The sequence below is a fragment of the Equus quagga genome, chromosome 13, assembly GCF_021613505.1.
Source record: "Equus quagga isolate Etosha38 chromosome 13, UCLA_HA_Equagga_1.0, whole genome shotgun sequence".
Classification (NCBI taxonomy): domain Eukaryota; kingdom Metazoa; phylum Chordata; class Mammalia; order Perissodactyla; family Equidae; genus Equus; species Equus quagga.
This window is the reverse complement of record NC_060279.1, coordinates 37718246-37737852: the sequence shown is the minus strand read 5'-3', so window position 1 is coordinate 37737852 and position 19607 is coordinate 37718246. Positions and strand designations below refer to the sequence as shown.

General features: G+C 51.5%; 1 protein-coding gene across 2 annotated transcripts; it reads left to right on the top strand.

The window, feature by feature from the left end:
• The first annotated feature begins 1685 nt into the window (after window positions 1-1685).
• On the top strand, window positions 1686-19407 carry SEMA4A (semaphorin 4A). Of its 2 annotated transcripts, none has more exons than XM_046683574.1 (15): window positions 1686-1708; window positions 3440-3607; window positions 5255-5415; window positions 6343-6405; window positions 6661-6759; window positions 6993-7098; window positions 7939-8055; window positions 8358-8482; window positions 8647-8819; window positions 9861-10011; window positions 15167-15347; window positions 16855-16973; window positions 17067-17224; window positions 17550-17650; window positions 18046-19407. In XM_046683574.1, exons 2-15 carry the CDS (start codon window positions 3469-3471, stop codon window positions 18636-18638), a joined length of 2286 nt encoding a protein of 761 aa, XP_046539530.1. In that variant the 5' UTR covers window positions 1686-1708; window positions 3440-3468; the 3' UTR covers window positions 18639-19407. The 2 variants fall into 2 exon arrangements, with proteins under 2 accessions (XP_046539530.1, XP_046539529.1); XM_046683573.1 differs by lacking the exon at window positions 1686-1708 and adding an exon at window positions 2436-2646.
• Window positions 19408-19607: the final 200 nt, after the last annotated feature.

Here is a 19607-nt window from a genome sequence, read left to right as displayed (position 1 = left end):
AGGAAGGGGCTACTGATTGATGTGGTCTAGGGGCCATGGGGGAGGAGTCCCCGTAGGAGATGGACCCTGGGGCAGGGGAGCAAGGCTGAACTTGGCATAGTTGTCATGGGGAGTCCCCAGGGTGGGCTGCAGGGCTTGGGGAGAAAGGAGTTGGGGAGCCCTCACACTGGGGCTATGAAATGGCCTGGTCCTTGAACATCTGACCCCTTCCCATGGCCACCTCACCCGAACTGCTGCCTGACTCCAACCCCAGCCCAGACACTTTTCCTCCCTGGCCTTGGTTTCTGCATTTGTACAATGTGGGAGGGAGTGGAACCCTGTCAGCTCTGAGCTTCCTGGATGCTGTGGGCAGGACATGCTACATCATTTGCGGGGCCCAGTGCAAAATGAAAATGTGGGGCCCCTTGTTCAAAAATGATCAAGACTTTTAAGACGGCAGCAGGGGAGTATTAGACAAAGTGTGGGTCCTTCTGAGCGTGGAGCCCTGTGTGACTGTTCAGGTCATGTGCCCATGAAGCAGTCCTGGCTGTGGGCTCTGCCAGCTGCAGCAAGGGAGATGGCAGCGTGACTTTGGATCTGACTTCAGAAGCTCTGGTGCGAGATGGGCAGTGGCAGGCGGCAGGTGCCCTTCCTCCCCATCCGGCTCCTCCACGGCCCTGGACCAGGAGGCCCTTGTGGAGGCAGGGGGTGGAACCTGTACTGGACAGCCTTTCTTCTGAGAGGTTTCTGTTCCCTCTTGAGACAGGAATCATCCCAGAGATACTGTTTCTTCGCCCAGAGGAGCTACAGCGTGCCACCCCCCACCCTCCACGGGTGCCTTCTCCATTCAGGTGGCTCACAGCTGAGTTTCCTGGACCGAGGCAGGAGTGGGGACTGCAGGAGCAGGACTTTGGAGAGACAGGGTAGCTAAGGCGTTAGCTTTTTAATGAAGCAGATATAAGTTTAGCTTAGCTTCTAGCTGTGTAACCTCCCTGAGCCTCACTTTCCTTATCTGTAAAATGGGAATATGGTGATGCCTATCTGCTAAAATTGTTGGGTAGACCAAAGCCTGATTATGCAAACTATTCATCTTGGCTGGAGGGGCTGGGGAAAGGGAGACCTGGGGCCAGAAGAACTCTTGGGTCTCTGGAGAAGGAGCAACTAGGAGCAGGGCATTGAATCAAACACTGCCAGAGAGGCAGGAACAGGGCAACGGGCATGGAGGGTGGGGCTGGAACTTCTTCCCCCACCTTACCCCCCATCAGAACTCCTCCCAATGACCTAGATAAGCCAATCTGTTCAAGCAGAGAGGTTTGGGCAGGGGAGGTGTCCAAATCCAAGCTGGGGGTTGGGGAGACAGAGAAGGTGGGGTCCAGGTAGGAGTTTCCCCTGATTCTGAGAGGCCAGAAGACTTTTTCTGGGTGGCTTGGCCCATGGCTTCTCCCAAGCATCTGACAAGGAGCCTCTGTGAGTCTGGGGCAGTCTTAAGGCAAGTCTTGACAGAAACAGTTGTCAGGAGGGTCTGGCTGAGACCAACCCCCGGGGAAACTGAGGGAAATGGGAGCAGAGGGAGAAGGAAAGAAGGCTGAGCAGGCTCTGACAAGGAATTCTTCTAAGGAGTAGCCTGGGCTGAACCATCACCTGGTAGGCTGGTGCTGTGGCAAGAGGGATGGAAGTTATACTACAGGAAGGACTTCCTGACCATGAGGAACGTGTGTTTAAGAAGGAGGTGGGTTATTTATTGGAGTCGGATTAGCCCTTGGATGGCTGTGCTCTTTAACCAGCAGTCAGCTGGTCTCAGCCTGAGTGGGCAGGAAACTACCCACTTTATAGGTCACGAAGCCCTTGGCACTAGATACCTCATTAACCCTGCATTATGAAGTTCCCCCTGGGGCCTTCAGGGAGGGGTGCGCAGCCACTACTGGGGGGATTGGGTGCCTCAGCAGTATGTTCCAGAAGTATGAGCTCAAATGGGAAATTTTCTGGGCCTCCCGCTGGCCTGATGCTGCCCTAAGAGTGATGGAGATTAGCCTATAGGAGGCACTTCCTCAGCAAAGCCATGGATAAGAGCCTAAGGCAATTGTTTTATTTTTTAAAGACTATGGCCCAGCTGGAAGTGGGAGGTTTGAAGGTTAGACCACTGCAGGGATTTCCCAGTAGGTAGGAGTGGAGAGACCCTACCTCGTGCGTAAGTGAAAAGAGGAATACGGAAGACAGTGTCATGTCTCCTATCAGGGGAATCTTGAGCAAGAGGAGAAACCACCACTAGCCTGGTTAGACTGGATGTGATGTGACAGAGGGACAGGGGAATGGCTGAAATAACCTAGAAACTTTCTGGCCTTTAAAACTTTCTGGATAGAGGGAGGCGGGAGGAGAGGGAAAGAGAGAGGTGTGTCTCCTTTTATTCCCCTCCCAATCCACCAACTTCCGCCCAAGCCAGGGATCTGTCAGAACTCGAGAGGTGGAAATTCTGGTTTCCCTTGCCCAGAGCTCCCAGTACTGGCTTTGGCACTATGGGTACCTGGAGGGCCGCACTCCCAGCCCAGCCAGGTTGAGCCTCCTGTCCCCTGCCTCTGGGGCCTGGGAATCCCCCTCCTTCTTTCTCTTGGATGGCACCTTCGCTCGGCAGTCCGGACAACTGGGTTCCAGACTGTGGCTGGCCCAAGGGTACGTGAGATGAAATGAGTGGCTGGGGGTTGGCGGTCCTGGGAGAAGATTATGCAGAGACCCAGGGAGACAGACAGCAGAGGCGTGAGACCAGAGGGAGACGGGGTAGCTGCAGAGGCTGGGAGACTGCCAGGCACCCCCTGCCCTGGGCCACTCCCCAGGCAATGCTGATGGCCTAGTGCTGAGAGTCTCAAAGAAGAGGGCCAAGGAGGCCTGAGCATCAAAGATCAGAGCCCAGCTGGGGCTGGGGGCAAGGTCAGAGCAGACCGATCCAGACTTGGTCTGCTGGCTTGGGTCATCAGAGGGCAGGGGTGAATATGAGGCACAGGGTATCAACAGATCTCAAAGTGCCAGGAGAGTCAGAGCAATCTATATTTTGAGTCAGGAATCTGCTCCCCCAGAAAGTCTCCTGCCCAGGGCCAGGTAATGGTTTGGGCTCTGGGATATGGGAAGGAGGAAGGCAAGGAGTAGATAGCAAGAAGGACTTCCCTGAGAGTCAGAAAAAAAAAAGGCAGAGCAGGGCTATTGGTGAAAAGAGATCCGAAGGGCAGGATGGAACAGCTGGACTCCTACTCAGAGGCGAGAGTGAGGCAGCAGGCTGAGGCCTGTGAGATGATAGAAGTGAGACTCTGAGGGCCCTCCAAGAGGGAACCGTGCCCTCTCCTAACACCCTCACCTCCTCCCCCACCACCCTCCCCCCATATACACTTCTGCTGCTGGGACTCTCTGATTGGTCCCCAGGGGGGATGTGGTAAGACTGCTCACTGAGAGTGCCCGGTGCCTGTTTCCCCAGAGACGTCTGGTGACAGCCTCTGGCTGAGCATGGCCCTTCCAGTCCTGGGCCTGGACCCCTGGAGCCTCCTGGGCCTTTTCCTCTTCCAACTGCTCCTGCTGCTGCTGCCGCCGCCGACTGCAGGGGGTAGTGGGCAGGGGCCCATGCCCAGGGTCAAATACTACGCAGGTAAGTGTCTGATGGCCAGGAAGTATGGGGATGGAAACACTGAGCTGGCGGGGTGGGGGGCCGCGGTATGCCAGGGAGAGATAGGGGGCCTCAGAGAGAAAATCAGCCAGAAATAGAAATTTAGAAACAGGAGTGAATGCTGAAACCCGCCTGGGACAAAGACTGAGGACAGGGGGCCACAGGGCTGGGGCACCGCTCCTTCTGGTTCTCCAAAGTTGTTGATTTTTCTTTCCCTCTTTAAATGTCACTGTCATCAAGCTGGGCACCTCAAACCTCTAACTGCTTTAACACCCCCAGGTGTCCCCAAACTAAGGCCCATGCTAGAAGATAATCTGTGGACCTAGTGACCTAGGACACACCAGGCCTGTGCCAACCACACAGATCATGGTGGACTATGCCATATCTAGTCCCATGGACACCAGGAATACGAGAAGTTAGGGTGGCCTGGCTGGGGTATGGGCCCAGGGACCCTGTAGGCACAGCTTGGCTGGTTTCTTTCTGAGGCTGTGGGGGCTGCTGGCCCTCTTACCTCCAGGGAGAAGATTCAGGGAAGGACACGGACACTCTAGGAGTTGCAGGGGCTTAGTCTCCTGGGCACTGCTGTGTCTTTAGCATCTTTCTGGGGCAACCTGGTCAAGGCAATGCACGTTGCCCATTGATGGAGAGGACTCCTCTGTGTTGGGTGGTGGCATTACCAACATAAACAAGACTCAGCCCCTGCCCTTAAGGTGCTCAGAGTCCTGATGGGGAAGTAGATAAGTAATCAGACAAGCATGCTACAGGGTGATCAGCTCAGCAACTGAGGGGTGTATAGAGTTCTGGGGGAGGCTGGCCCTTCCAGCACCTAGCCACATGTGATTCCCCAACTCCTCCTTTGGGTCCTGTTTAAGATTCTCTGAGCCTCCAAAGGTAACAATTAGCTAGTCAGTTCTCTAACTAGAGAGGATTTGAGAAGCCCCTTGCCGAAGTGCCAGTGGCACAGACACACACACCACTACCAGCCCTACACCAAAGTGATGGAGAAGACCTAGGTGAGCCCCCTAGGCTCGCCTCCCCTGCCCAGGGGACACCCAGGCATGAACACTGAAGAAAAACGTTTCCTTTCTGTTCACCCTATGGCAGTGATTTAGGTGTGGAAATTTCCTGCAGTAGAGGAGGGGAAGGAAGTGGGGTTGGTGAGTGGAACCCCTACACCCACAGCACCTCTGACACTGTCTAGGTTTCCTGCTGTGGCTGCCAACACCTTCCTGTCTGTCTATCTGCCTTCTGCTCCCCCTGCCAGTGAGGGACAACTTGTCCTCCCCCACCACAGCCCCTCAGCCCTAGAAGAGCATCCATTGTGCCTTACTTTATTTCCTGTCCCTTTGTGTGTCCCTTGGGTGCAGGCCACCCACCCCTAGCCCCAGGCTGTCATTACCCTGTTTCTGGCTGCCTCTCCTCTCTCTTGTGGCCTCAACATACAGAGCTCCTATGGCTGCCAGCAGGGAGGGGCAAAGTGGGGGAGCCGCTGATGAACAGAGAATCCAGCTGCCAAGGTCTGAGGAACAGACTCTGCCAATCTTTCCCCTTCCCCTACTTTTGTCTCATAAGTCAGCTGCCTTCCCACCAGCTCCTCATCACTCATCCCTTCTCAACACCTCTCAACAGGGGACGGACGCAGGGCTCTTAGCCTCTTCCACCAGAAGGGTCTCCAGGATTTCGACACTCTGCTCTTGAGTGGTGACGGAGGCACTCTCTACGTGGGGACTCGAGAGGCCATTCTGGCCTTGAATATCCAGGATCCAGGGGTGCCAAGGCTGAAGAACATGGTGAGTAGGCTAGGGATAAAGGGCATGGGCTGGGAGTGAGGAGGGGACCAGTGGCTGCCCGATACCTGGGCTGCCTACGCATGAATAACTGCCAGATTGCTGTTATCTATAATCAGCAATAATCAGCAATTCTTGTTATATATACATATATATACGGTCCACATAACAGACAAAAAACATTAAAGTGGCCTTGCTGTTCGCTGGTATCATGAATACTGGTTGAATAAAATTAACTGCTAAAATGGCTGATATGGAAATCACTGACATATGAGAGAAACATTGACTCAAATTATATCAATAATGTGATATCCACCCACTGGTAGAAATAACTGAAGCTTCTGTGTTAAATTATAGTTATATGGGAACAACGTGGGGGAGAAGGAGGGAAAAAAGAGGGGGAGGGGGCTAGCAACTACTGAGCATCCCCACGGTTTGTGTTTCTCACTGTGGTCTGTGGATCACCTGCACGAATGAGATGCCAGTTAAAAATGCAGATTCTCTGAGGCATGACCCAGGAACTGACATTTTTAACAATTTCCCCAGGAAATGTGTTGTTTGACAACTGCTGCTCTGCATACCATGCATTGCATTAGGTGCTTTACATGTGTACCTAGTTGTGCCCTCCAGAAGCCTGTGCAATTGGCATCAAGATCACTCAACCAGTAAGTGGCCAAGCCTAGATTCAGACTCAGGTCTGTCTGATTCCATAGGCCATGTTCTACCAAGGAGCTGTGTCCTAATGAATATCAGTGTCATCAGAGTAATAGCCATGGTCACAAATTGATGTTATTATAGCCCATGAGCATGTCACTAACTACCATGCCTATTGGTGATTTCACACTAGAGCCAAGGAGGGGATGGCAGGTCAAAGTTAGAGCTAAAGACCTTATTTCCCTTTGTCTCCCTGTTCCCAACTCCCCACTTCAGATACCCTGGCCAGCCAGTGACAGAAAAAAGAGTGAATGTGCCTTTAAGAAGAAGAGCAATGAGGTAAGTGGAGGTGAGGGTACAGGGGCTCTGGGTAGAGAACCCTGGCATCCCCAGCCCATCACTGGATGGTCTTAGGTGGGGCAGACAGTGGAGGATGCTTGTTTGCAATGATTACCACCTGCATCCTGTTCTATAAAGATGTACAGGGACTGCCTCAGCACTGCCCAGCCCCGCGAGGAACCGAAGGGGCAGCCTCTGAGGGCCCAGGAGTTTGGGGCAAGTGGCCTGAAGGCCTGACTTCTCTATCTCCCCCAGACACAGTGTTTCAACTTTATTCGTGTCCTGGTCTCTTTCAATGCCACCCATCTCTACGCCTGCGGCACCTTCGCCTTCAGCCCTGCTTGTACCTTCATTGTGAGTTATCTGGCACCCAGCTCTCAGGCCCCATGCATCCCTCTTCACATCTACTCCCAGCCCATCCTCTGCAGCTCTGGAAAACTCTGGCCTTCCAGACGCAGGACCCTCGTGAGCTTCCCAGCCCCAGACCAGTTTCACTCTATGTCCCTTTCCCTTCCTCCCTCACAACCCCAAATTTCCTGGACATGAGACTCTGGCGTTCTGGCCCCCCAGCCTCTACCCCCCTCTAGGAACTCCAAGATTCCTACCTGCTGCCCATCTTGGAGGACAAGGTTGTGGAGGGAAAAGGCCAAAGCCCCTTTGACCCCGCCCATAAACACACAGCTGTCTTGGCAGGTGAGTATCAAGTTCCTGGGTCCATCCCAACATCCGCTTTCCCAGGTCACTCTGTGACATATGGAATCTGACACAGTTTCCTGCAAGGAAGGGCACAGAGGGAGGGGAAGCCAGGAGCCTCAGAGCACAAGATCCGAGGGAGAATCAGGCACCCCAACCAGGAGCTCCTGCTGAAGCTGCCACAAAGGAGGTGGAGAGAGATGGATGTGGAGAGATACACAGTGGCAGGAGGGTCTAGGAGGGGTCTCGGGAAGAGAAGCCTGAGATTCAGTCATTTGTTCAACAAATACGCACTGTGTGAACACCTCCTCTGGTGTGCCAGACATTGTGCTAGGAACGGTAGGGGTTACAAAGAAGAAATCATGGCCCTGTGCCCTCCGGGACACAAACCATGACAGACTTCCCACCCTGGCTTCGTGGAGGAGGTGGCCTTCAGCTTTTGAGTAGGACCTTGAAAGATGGGGAGGGAAGGTGTTCCAGGAAGAGAAGAGTAGGACCCAAGGTGTAAAAGCAGAAAACATGGCCACCTTTCCGGAACAATGAGTGATTCTATTCGGCAAGTGGTGCAGCTGGGTGTGTGAGGGAGTAGCCAGAGAAAGGCTGGAAAAGTGCCAAAACACAGAAGGCCACAAGGGCTGGCCATTCTCTGTGGGCAGAAGGACCTAAGGAGGGTGCTCAGTGGGGGACTGTGAGCTGGGCTTTGGGGCTCCACAGGAAGGCATAGAACAAATAAAGGGGGCCAGAGACTGATGCAAATGCTGGCCCCAGTCAGAGGCAGGTCTGGGGAGGGCAGGGGCATCCTCCGGGTGATAAGGTCTCCCCACCTCTCCCCTGCTATAGATGGGATGCTCTATTCCGGCACCATGAACAACTTCCTGGGCAGTGAGCCCATCCTGATCCGAACGCTGGGATCCCAGCCTGTCCTCAAGACCGACAATTTCCTCCGCTGGCTGCAACGTAAGGACCTGAGGCCCAGCCAGCACAGGTCTGGCCCCCTTCCCAGAGTCCGGGAGACCTGGCACTGTGAACTGCTGCTAATTTACACAACTCATTTGTTGAGGGCATACTACGTGCAAGGCAGTACTGTTTGGCGCTTGGGGTATAGCAGGGAAGAAGACAAAACTCCCGGCATCTTACCTTAAGAAATTAAGGAAGTACCAGTCGCTCCCCCCGTCCCCCATGGCTAGCCCTCGGCTAGCTGTGGGACCCCAGGGCATCCAGGTGCTCAATCCCTATGCCTATCTGCCCCGCCCTTGCAGCGGACGCCTCCTTCGTGGCAGCCATCCCTTCGACCCAAGTCGTCTATTTCTTCTTCGAGGAGACAGCCAGCGAGTTTGAGTTCTTCGAGAAACTCCACACATCCCGGGTGGCCAGAGTCTGCAAGGTGGGCAGCCTGGGTGGGAGGCGGGGTTGGCCCTACAGGAGCCAGTGGGGAGACGGCAGAGGCGGGGCTAAGCACATAGGGCCCAATGGGAGTGGAGAGAGGCGGGCAGGGGGCGGGGACACGCGGGGCAGACGGGCGCCCCCTGACTCCGCCGACGCCCCTAGAATGACGTGGGCGGCGAAAAGCTGCTGCAGAAGAAGTGGACCACTTTCCTGAAGGCCCAGCTGCTTTGTGCTCAGCCCGGGCAGCTGCCCTTCAACGTCATCCGCCACGCCGTCTTGCTGCCCGCCAATTCCTCTACCGAGTCCCGCGTCTACGCAGTCTTCACCTCTCAGTGGTGAGCAGCGGGGCGGGAACGCGGGATCTGGGGCCAGCACCCATGTTGCCCTGGCTCGCCCAGGAGGGACAGGAACCCACATGAGCCGAGCACATACTCTGCACTCCACGTTGGAAAGCGTTTGGTCGTCACCACCTTCCAGGAATTTGACTCATGCCCTTAATGTAGATGGGAAAAATAAAGCTCAGGGAGGTTCTTATTAGTTTATATCCTGCCTGATTCCAAAAAGGATAGGAGGCAGCTTACAAAAGGCAGACATTAAAATAAAACCGATATGAAAATGGGAATAAGAGGAGAATAAGAGAAGTCAGGCATAGGATCAGCACATTACAAATGTTTGTCATTTATACAGTTCCTGAATGCCAGTCACAGATTTAGCTCTGAGCTTCCTAATGGCCTGAGTAAAGAGGGAAACACCATTAGCACCATAAGATAAAAATAAAGTCATTGCTTGGAAACTGAGAAAGGTTAACTGATTTGCTGTGGCCTGGCCCCACAGTGTTTGGGTACCTGCTGACAATGTGTCAGGTACCAAAGATATCTGGTGTAAGCAGGGTCTCATATATAGGACACCGGGAAATGAGAACATGGTGTGTGCCACAGTCAGGTTAAAGAGACAGACCTGTCTCTACAGACCAGGGCTGAAGGAATAAAAATAGTCTTGTCGTCAGGCTCTGGTTGGTTCTCTGATGATCAGGAATCCATGGGACCCAAGGAAGGGGTCTACATCTGGAGCCTGTTGGGAGCTGGTTACATTGCCCCTCCCATGGGTACAGCCCAGACTGGGCAGGACAGGCAGGAGCCACCCCAGGGCCTGAGCTCCAATTAATTCTCATTAAGGATAATCACACTTCAGATCCTAAGATAGGTCAGAGTCAGGGGCTCTGCTAGCCCTTATCACCACTGCTGAGGGAAGGAGAGGCCCCTGGAGACTGGTCCAGCCCTCCACACTCCTGCCTTCCTGGGGTTTCTCACCAAGGGTGGGCCAGGGCTGGAGGGGGGCCTTCCGGGTATAGCAACGTCCCTTCTGGCTGTCTCCAGGCAGATCGGCGGGACCAGGAGCTCTGCTGTTTGTGCCTTCTCTCTCGAGAACATCAAGCGTGTCTTTGAGGGGAAGTACAAGGAGTTGAACAAAGAGACTTCACGCTGGACTACTTACGGGGTCCCCGATATCACTCCGCGGCCAGGCAGCGTGAGTACCATCCCCAACACTGAGCAAAGCCCATACACAGAGACATACGCATAATGCCAATGTCTAAGCACTTATCAAGGCATAATAAATGCCCAATAAATGTTAGTGCTCCCCCGTCCCCCATCAGTCCTGCCCGCTCATGTATATATACCTGGTCCAGCTGCCCGGATTCCACAGGTGTCCAATCCCATCGTACACACAGCCGTCCCCATGCCCCCTAGCTCAGCGTGCACCAAATACCTGGGTATATCAGCGTGGGCTGTGCCAAGCACTGTCTTGGCCGTCTTCACTTTCATTTTTTATTTAACTTTTGTTTTGTTTTTTGACCATTTACAGAATCACATAGCTCTACATAGTTGGTTTCCAAAAAATAGCCTTATTCCCTGTCCTCCACTTTTCCCTTTCTAGAGACCATCACCTTCAACTCTTTTAGCTGGTTCTTTTGGTATTTATCTCCAAATCTCTAAATAACATACTTTTGTTGCTACTTTTTTTCCTAAGATTTTATTTTTTTCCTTTTTCTCCCTAAAGCCCCCCAGTAGGTAGTTGTATATTCTTCGTTGTGGGTCCTTCTAGTTGTGGCATGTGGGACGCCGCCTCAGCGTGGTTTGATAAGCAGTGCCATGTCTGCGCCCAGGATTCGAACCTACAAAATACTGGGCTGCCTGCAGCGGAGCGCGTGAACTTAACCACTGAGCCACTGGGCCAGCCCCTGTTGCTACTTCTTGATGTTTAGTTTTAGGCAGTATCTATTGAATTCTCATTCTGCAAGGTGAGGATTTAACTGTGTTCCCCCACTTCCACCCTCGCCCAGTGATATGATGGAGCCAGGGGACAGCAACTAGCAAGAACTCATTTTCATATCTCTTTCCAAATTCGTGTCCAGTGTTACTACATTGGTAGTTTAAAATCAGCCATGGTGGGAGTATATACCACAGAAACCAGCAAACACTACAAATCAGGGCTCCCGCAGCCCCCACCTCAGAGCTGCCTTACCAACACAGCACCACACCCACCCCTCATCTCCCAACATAGTTTTACAGTAATTTGATTAGATCAATATTTATATTATGACTCTTACTATTCACAGCTGAGCCAGGTAGTAAGCCATGATTACTTTGCCTTTTTGCATAATTTTTTTCCCCTGAGGTTAGTAATTATCTTGATTCTTTTTTCTTTTTTACTTGCTTTGTTTTCTAAGCTCTTATCTTTAATTCAACCCCAAACTCTTCCTCAATTATCTGAATCTCTTCTGAAGACAGATCCATTAGGTGTTCTAACAGGTTCATATTCCTGGAGATCCTTCCCATCTGCTGCCTTCTGGACTGGAGGCCCTCTACATCCGGGCCACAGCTGCCATCCTGGAATTTCCCTTCCTCATCATTCTGGACATTTCCTTTGACTCTTTCTTGTGATGATCTTGTGTTTCTTGCATCTCGTGGCTTCCTCTTTTTTTTTTTTTTTCCTATCTTATTTTAGTGGAAGCTAACCTCTGTAGATTCCTGGAAAAGGATCCATGGCAGGTAAAATTTTTTGAGACCTTGCGGGCCTGGAAATGTCTTTATTCTGCTTTCACATTTGGCTAGGTGTATGTAATTCTGGACTCAAATAATCTTCCTTGAAACTTTGAAGGCTTGCTCTGTTATCTTCTGGCTTCCAGTGCTGCTGTTCAGAAGTCCAAAGCTGTTCTGACCCCAACTCTTTGAGTGTCACCTGTTTTTTTCTCATTGGAACCTTGTAGTGCCTTTTCTTTGTCCCTGGTTGTTCTGAAATTTCACAGTATTGTACTTTGAAGGGACCCTGTTCATTTATTGTGCTGGACATTCAGGATGCCCCTTCAGCCTGGAAATTTAGTTCCTTCCATTCTAGGAAGTTTCCTTGAACTATTTCCATTTCATTCAACAAATATTTTTGAGGCCATGTGCCCCTCTTCTAGACACTGGACAAAAGTCCCCTTCCTCATCCAGCTGACATTCTAATGTTAGGATGTTTTCTCACTTCTTTCTGGACCTCCTGGACTGGTCCTCTAACTTTTTAAATCCTTTCCTATTTTCCAAGTCTTTGGTTTTGTTCTATTTTCCGGGAGAGTGTCTCAATTTTATCTTCTGAGCCTTCTATCAGATTTTTAATTTCTACTAAAATATTTAATTTCCTAGGTTTTTAAAGCTTTGAATATCTCTTTTATAAAGATGTCCTATCATAGAGGATTTCAAATGTATAAAAAGTAGAAAGAATGGTATAATGGACTTCCGTATACCCATCAGGCAGTTTCAACTCATAACCAATCAAACTTGGTTCCGCTATACCCTTCCCCTTCCTCCCTTATTATTGTGAAGGAAATTTTGGATATCCTATCATTTCACCTGTGTTCGTTTCCTAGGGCTGCCATAAGAAATCACCACAAACTTGGTAGCTTAAAACAACAGAAATTTATTCTCTCACAGGTCTAGAAGCCAAGAGTTCAAAAGCAAGGTGACAGCAGGGTTGGTTCCCTTTGGCACCTCTGAGGGGGAATTTCTTCTAAGCCTCTCTCTAAGCTTCTGGTTGGCTGCTGGCAATCCTTGGTGTTCCTTAGCTTGCAGACACATCACTCCTGTCTCTGTCTCTGTCATCATTTTGCCTTCTTCTCTGTATGTCTCCCCCACTTCTAAGGACACTTGTCATCGGATTTAGATCTCATCTTGAGATTTTTAATTATATCTGCAAAGACCCTTTTTGCAAACAAAGTCACATTCACAGGTTCTAGATGGACATATCCTTTGGGGAGGCCACCATTCCACTCACTATATTATCTATAAATATTTTAGCGTCTATCTCCAAAAGAGAAAGCCTTTAAGAAAATAGCCACAGTGCTGTGATCAGACCTAAAAAATTAGTCATGATACCTAATCTAATATGCATTGAGTGTTCAAATTTCTAATAATCTCATAAGAGTTTTTTTTTTAATATAGTTTGTTTATTTGAATCAAAATCCAAATAAGGTCTATAAATTTGTGCTGGTTGTTCAAGTCTCTTTTAATCTGTATGTCCCCTTTCCATCTTCTTTTTTTCTCTTGCAATTTATTTGTCATGTAGAGTTTTCCACAGTCTGGATCTTGATGATTTTGCATCTGTGTGCTGGAGTTAAAGTATTTTCTGTAAATTGGTTGGTTGTTGGATCTAGAGACTTGATCAGATTAAAGTCTGATTTTGAGGGGCAAGACTACTGCATGATAGTGTGGTCTTCTTTCAGGACATAAGCAGTGTCTGGCTGCCCTCTTTGAAGTAAGGAATCCTCTTTTGTAGCATTCTGTTCTTGTTTCATGGGTACGCTGTCTTCACTTATCTCTCTTAAGATAGTAATGATACTTTTCCGTAAAGTTTTCTTTCTCTGAGTCATTTCTTTTTCCTCTTAGGTTTTTGTTTGTTTGTTTTTTCTATTTGTTTGTTTTGGTCTCTTTCATGTTCATGGTTTTACTCACCTGTCTGGTAGTCCTTGGGATCTACTCATATTTAGGAATGAGGGACCACAAAGCTGTTTGGAAACTCTGCACCCGTGGGTATGACTTGGCAACTTGAGCTCCATTGTAGCTCCGCTGAGGATGGTCTGGCTGGGCTGTTTTGTTGGGGACCTTCAATGTCAATATGTTTAAGTCTTTCCTCGTGGACCTTTAGTAGTCAGTTTTCCCAGAGCAGACTCTTCTAGTCTTCTGCTTGGAGGGAGATGGTCTGGCTCCGGTGTCTTGGAGCCATGGGGGAAGAGCGCTGGGTGTGGGGAAGGGTCACAGCGTGTACTGTGCCTACTTGCACTTAATCCCTTGCTTTCATGATGGTGTCCCTCTCCTCCCCAACTGTGCCTGCTGTCCTCCATCCAGAGACCCTCTGTCTTACCCTCTCCAGAGAATAAACCTCCAGTCTTGGGCCAAGGTGTGGAAGGGACAGTCATCCAGCTGCATGGAGCTGGGAAGCGATCTGCCTGCTTCTTAAACAGACTTTCAAACAGTCTTCTTTACTCAGCCTCTCTTTTACCTCACTTCCAGAGGTGACTGGGGCTGCTAATTCATGAACTTTAGGAATTCTGTCGTATAAATCCGATAGTTTTGGGCTACCCCAGGACTGACTTAAGAAGATTCTTTGATTTTCTTTTCCTGTCAAGTCTTTTACTATTTGTTCATTTGCTTCCCAGCTTCCAAACTGTGGCTGCTTTTGCCTCCTCTCCTGTTCTCCGCATCCCTAAGCTTTATGCCTTTAAAAAAAAAAATCCCTTTGGGAGGAAGCGAGAGTAGGTACATCTGCTCATTCTGGCACCAAAATGAGATGTAGATGTTACTACCCCACTTTTCAGATGAGGAAATTGAAGCTCATAGAGGTGGGGTAACTTGTCTGAGGACACAGCTTGTAGGTGACAGAGTGGGGACTGGCCCTAAGACAGTGTTCTTGGCAGTGGAGGACAAGGATCCTGATTAATGATCAGGACACAGGTGTCCCGGAGCCACAGCATGCTGGTGTTGGCAGGGCCTTTTGAGAACAGCCGGTCCAACCCCCTCATTTTATGGGTGAGAAAAAGGAGGCCCAGAATGAAGAAGGGACTCTGCCAGAGTCACGCAACACGTTCATGCAAAACCATGATGAGAAACACTCCCTGCTGCACCACCCCTTTCTGTGACAACTTTCATTCAATCACTGACTTAGCAAACATTTCTTGGGCACCAACTGTGTGCCTGGTCCTGTGCTGTGTCTGGGGCTACAGACATGAGTAAAACATGGTCTTGGCCTGCAAGAGGCTCTCACCCTGCTTCTTGCTGGCTGCCAGGTGTCCTTGATGAAGGGGAGGAGGAGGAGGAAAGTGATAACAGCTAACATTTATTAATACTTTCTTCGTGCCAAGCACCATTCTAATTACTTTTCACGTATTAGTGCATTTCATTCTTACAGCAGGCCCTTGATGTATTGGTAATATGCCCGTTTCACTGTTAAGGAACCTCAGGATGCAGAAGCTGGAATTCAAAGCCAGGCAGCTCCAGAGTCTGAGCATTAGCCACCATCCTGAGATGAGGACTGCCATGAGGGAGGGAGGCAAAGGAGATGAGCAGAGGGGGAGGGAGGGAGGGAGGGGACAGTGGGTGAGCTTAAGGGAAGGAGAAAGCTGACCTGATCTACCTCCTTCCCCCTTCAGTGCTCGGTGGGCCCCTCCTCGGATAAAGCCTTGACCTTCATGAAGGACCATTTCCTGATGGATGAGCAGGTGGTAGGGACACCCCTGCTGGTGAAGTCTGGTGTGGAGTACACACGACTTGCAGTGGAGACAGCCCAGGACATCCATGGGCACAGCCACGTGGTCATGTACCTGGGCACCAGTGAGTGAAGGGCTCCAGGACATCCCTCAGGGGACTAGATCAGGGACTGCAACTAGAGCAGGTTGAGGAGGGAAGCTTCGAGATCATCCACTCATGCTTTCATTCAACAAATGTTTTCTGAGCACCTACTATGTGCCTGACACCCTGCTAGGCTCTGAAAATACAGTGGGGGAACAAAACAGCTCAATCCCTATCCTTTCTGAGCTTTCAGGTTGGTAGGGGCCTTAGCAAGAGCCATTTATCTTATGGCGGAAGCCATGTTAGAGAGGGGAAGAGTGAGTGGGTAGAGGGGAGCTGGAAACAGCAAGTGTAGAGATCACTCCTTCAGGAAGCTTGGCTGTGAAGGGGAAGAGGTAGGGGAGTGACTGGAGGAGCGTGTGGGACCCAGCCAGCGTTCTTTTTTTAAAGATGGGAAAGATTGTCAGGATCCAGTAGAGAGGGAGATGGTGAAGAGATGGGCAGGCCAGGGGATAGTTGGCAGTGAAGTTGCAGAGGAAGCAGGAAGCCAGAGTCCAGGGCACAGGTGGACACAGGTGGCTGTGAGTGGAGGAGGGACAGCACCTCTGCTGGGATAGGGTGAAGGAATAGAAAAGGGTAAGCCCGGGTGGGTGTCTAGACTGGGTGGGGGGAGGGCGCAGGCAGGAAGCAGAGGGAGCTCTTATCTTAAGTGAAGGCTTTTGTGTTCTTTATGAAGTAGGAGGACACAAGGTCTTGAGCTGGGGATGAGGGGTGGAAAGGTGGGAGGTTTGAGGAGAGAGGGGTAGATTCAAAGAGTCGTGGAAAGAAGGAGAGAGAGTCAGCGGGGGAAAGTGGAAGATTGTCAAGCATATAGATTGAGGGCTTGGCTAAGGTGGATGACCTTGAGTTTTAGTGGAAGAAACCTGCCAGGTTCATTCATTCTTTTAGGACATGTTGCTAGGCACTGTATCAGCTGTGCGTATACTGGGTGTACAGTAAATAACAAAACAGACAAAAAGCTCAGTCCTTGTGGAGTACATGGAGACAGACAATAAACATACTGAGTGAGTCAATTACTTAGGATGTTATAAGATTAGAAAATTAATGAAGTGTAAAGGGGTGTCAGGGATGCCAGCCAGGGAGGCTGCAGTTTTTAAAAGGGTGATCAGGGAAGACCTCACTGAAGTGCCTTTGAGTAGAGACACTTAATGGAGGTGAGGGAGGCTGGTGATATGATTTTCTACAGAAGTGCCCAGCTATCCACTGTTCCATGTCCATGGAAAAAGTGGACGTCTGGGTCGCTCCAGGAGTGGAGTTTTATCAGGCAGTTGCGAAGGAAGGACAGAGGGGCAAGGGATTTCACGCTGTTTACAAGGGAGCTCCATCTCCATGGCATAGAGGGAAATGGTCTGACCTGTTTGTGTCCAGTGCACGTTACACTTCAGAAGCAACTTTCTGACAGCTGGGGAGGCCATCTGGAGTCAGAGAGGGAGCAGGGGAGGGGTCTGTGGATGAGGTGAGACAGTCTCAGCTCTCTCTCTCTCCACAGGCACAGGGTCCCTCCACAAGGCTGTGGTGAGTGGGGACAGCGGTGCTCATCTGGTGGAGGAGATCCAGCTGTTCCCTGATCCTGAACCTGTCCGAAACCTGCAGCTGGCCCCCAACCAGGTGGGAAGGGACCTTTTGATGGGGTGGGCCTTGGGTGCTGGGTCCTTACTAGGTGTGACGGGGGTGCCCTGACATTCTCCATCTCTCTTCCAGGCTGCAGTGTTTGCAGGCTTCTCAGGAGGCGTCTGGAGGGTTCCCCGAGCCAACTGTAGTGTCTATGAGAGCTGCGTGGACTGTGTTCTTGCCCGGGACCCCCACTGTGCCTGGGACCCTGAGTCCCGAATCTGCCACCTGCTGCCCACCCCTATCCCGTGAGTGCCAGTCCTGGATGGTGGCCAAAGGTGGCCCTCCAGGACCCTTCTTACCCAGCTTATGCTCCCGTTCCTCCTCTCTCCAGGGTTTACTGACACATTCCCTCTAAGATTCCCCCCTCCTGTGGTGGGTCCCTCCTGGAATGGAGTTGCACCAGCAGCTCTGAAGCTGCTGCAGCTGTCCTGGGTTTCTCTTCCTCTCCTTTCTGTTCTACCTTGTCTCCCCGGCTCACCTTCTTCCCCACTGCTCTTCCCTCTCTTTCTTCCTCCTCTTCCCGCTTGTGTCTGTTTCAAAGGATGATTTTTGCTTTCCCTGCCTTCTCAGGAAGTCCTGGAAGCAGGACATGGAGCGAGGGAACCCAGACTGGGCATGTGCCAATGGCCCCATGCCCAGGAGCCACCGGCCTCAGAGCCGCCCCCAAATCAGTGAGTGTGGGACCAGGGGAGGTGCAAAGGCTGGGGAGGACTTGTGGGCAGGGGTGGGCATTCCTGCCTCAATTTCTCCCCCAGCACCTGCCTGGCTTGAGACCTGGACACCCAGAGTTAGGATGGATTTGAGATCTGGCTGTAGGGAGGAGGGATAGGAATTCTAAGCTGGGATTCAGGATTGAGGGTGAAGTTGGTTTTGGTGTCAGAGTTGGAGTCAGATGGATTGGCGGTTAGTTTGGGGTCCAGACAGGAGATAGGAAGGGGGTCAGAGGTGAGTCTGGGAGTTGAAATGGGAGTTGCAGATGGGAGTAGGGGTCCAAATGTAGGGCAGAGACTCCCTCCTGCCTTCCTTTTCCCTTTCCCTAACCTTTGCCCCTTTCCTTCACCTACAGTTAAAGAAGTCCTGGCTGTCCCGAACTCCATCCTGGAGCTCCCCTGTCCCCACCTCTCAGCCCTGGCCTCTTACCACTGGAGTCATGGGAGAGCAGCAGTCCCAGAAGCCTCTTCCACAGTCTACAATGGCTCCCTCTTGCTGCTTCTGCGGGATGGGGTGGGGGGCCTCTATCAGTGCTGGGCCACTGAGAATGACTTCTCATACCCCGTGGTCTCCTACTGGGTAGACAGCCAGGACCAGTCCCTGGCCCTGGATCCTGAACTGGCAGGCATTCCCCGGGAGCGCGTAGAGGCCCCACTGACCAGGGTCGGTGGTGGGGCCGCCCTGGCTGCCCAGCGGTCCTACTGGCCCCACTTCCTCACAGTCACTGTGCTCCTTGCCTTAGTGCTTTCAGGAGCCCTCATCATCCTCCTCACCTCCCCACTGGGGGCACTCCGAGCCCGGGGCAAGGTCCAGGGCTGTGGGACCCTGCCCTCCAGGGAGAAGGCCCCATTGAGCAGGGAGCGGCACCTCCAACCGTCTAAGGAATGCAGGACCTCTACCAGTGATGTGGACGCTGACAACAACCACCTGGGCACTGAGGTGGCTTAAACTCTGGGCACAGATGAGGGCTGTTGGTAGGGCAGGGTGCCTGGCCACACTGGCTGGGGGACCTGGAGCAGTGCAGCCCTGACTAGGGTGGGAGGAGCACAAAAGACCACCTTCCTCCCCCAAGAGGAGCTTCTCCTGCTGCTCTGTGTCGTCAACAGCACTCAGTGGGCCGGGCGCAGCTGCCTGATTCCCCGATGGCACTCCTCTCTACCAAACACATGGGCTTTCCAATGGGGTTGCCCCAGACCTGGACCTAGGCTATGATGGGAGGACCTAGAGAGGAACCTTCAGTTCTGGCCATTCCGGGACCCTCTAGAAACATAGTCCTCCAGGAAACTCAAATACCTGACTGTTCCAGGACCCTATGGTGATAAACACCAAAACATCTAAACAACCATAAGATAGCACACTGCTCCTGGAGACGCCACTCTGAAAGCAGCTGCCACCTTGGACACCAACACTCCCTCTCCGAGGGGTCTCTAGGGTTTTGTCGGGAGCTGCCTCCTCCTGCTCCTCTTATGAACCATGCACCGCTGAATCCTAGGAGGTCTTTCCTGAAGGCTGACCTCCCTTCTTGCTTCAGTTGGGGCAGATTTTGATCCCTTCTGGCCTGGCTGGAATGGCAAGGGTAATCTGAGCCTTGTTCACTCCTTCACCCTGGCTGACCCCTTGACCTCTCTCCTCTCCCCTTTCCCTTGTTTTGAAATTCAAAAATTGCTTGTCACATACAGATTATTTTTTATTAAAAAGACAAAGTTTATGACTGGTGCCGTCTTTGTAGGAGCAGTCCGAGGACATCAGTAGGGAGAACGACTAGTTTTCTGGGGTGATTTTTCTCTCAAACTCCAGACCACTTCCTCTACCCTGCTGGCTCCCCCAACAGAACCAGCCCCACAGCCCTTTCCTCCACTCCAGGCAGTGCTAAAGAGTGACTCAGACTTTGCCTTTCGGGCCAACACACGTCCGTGT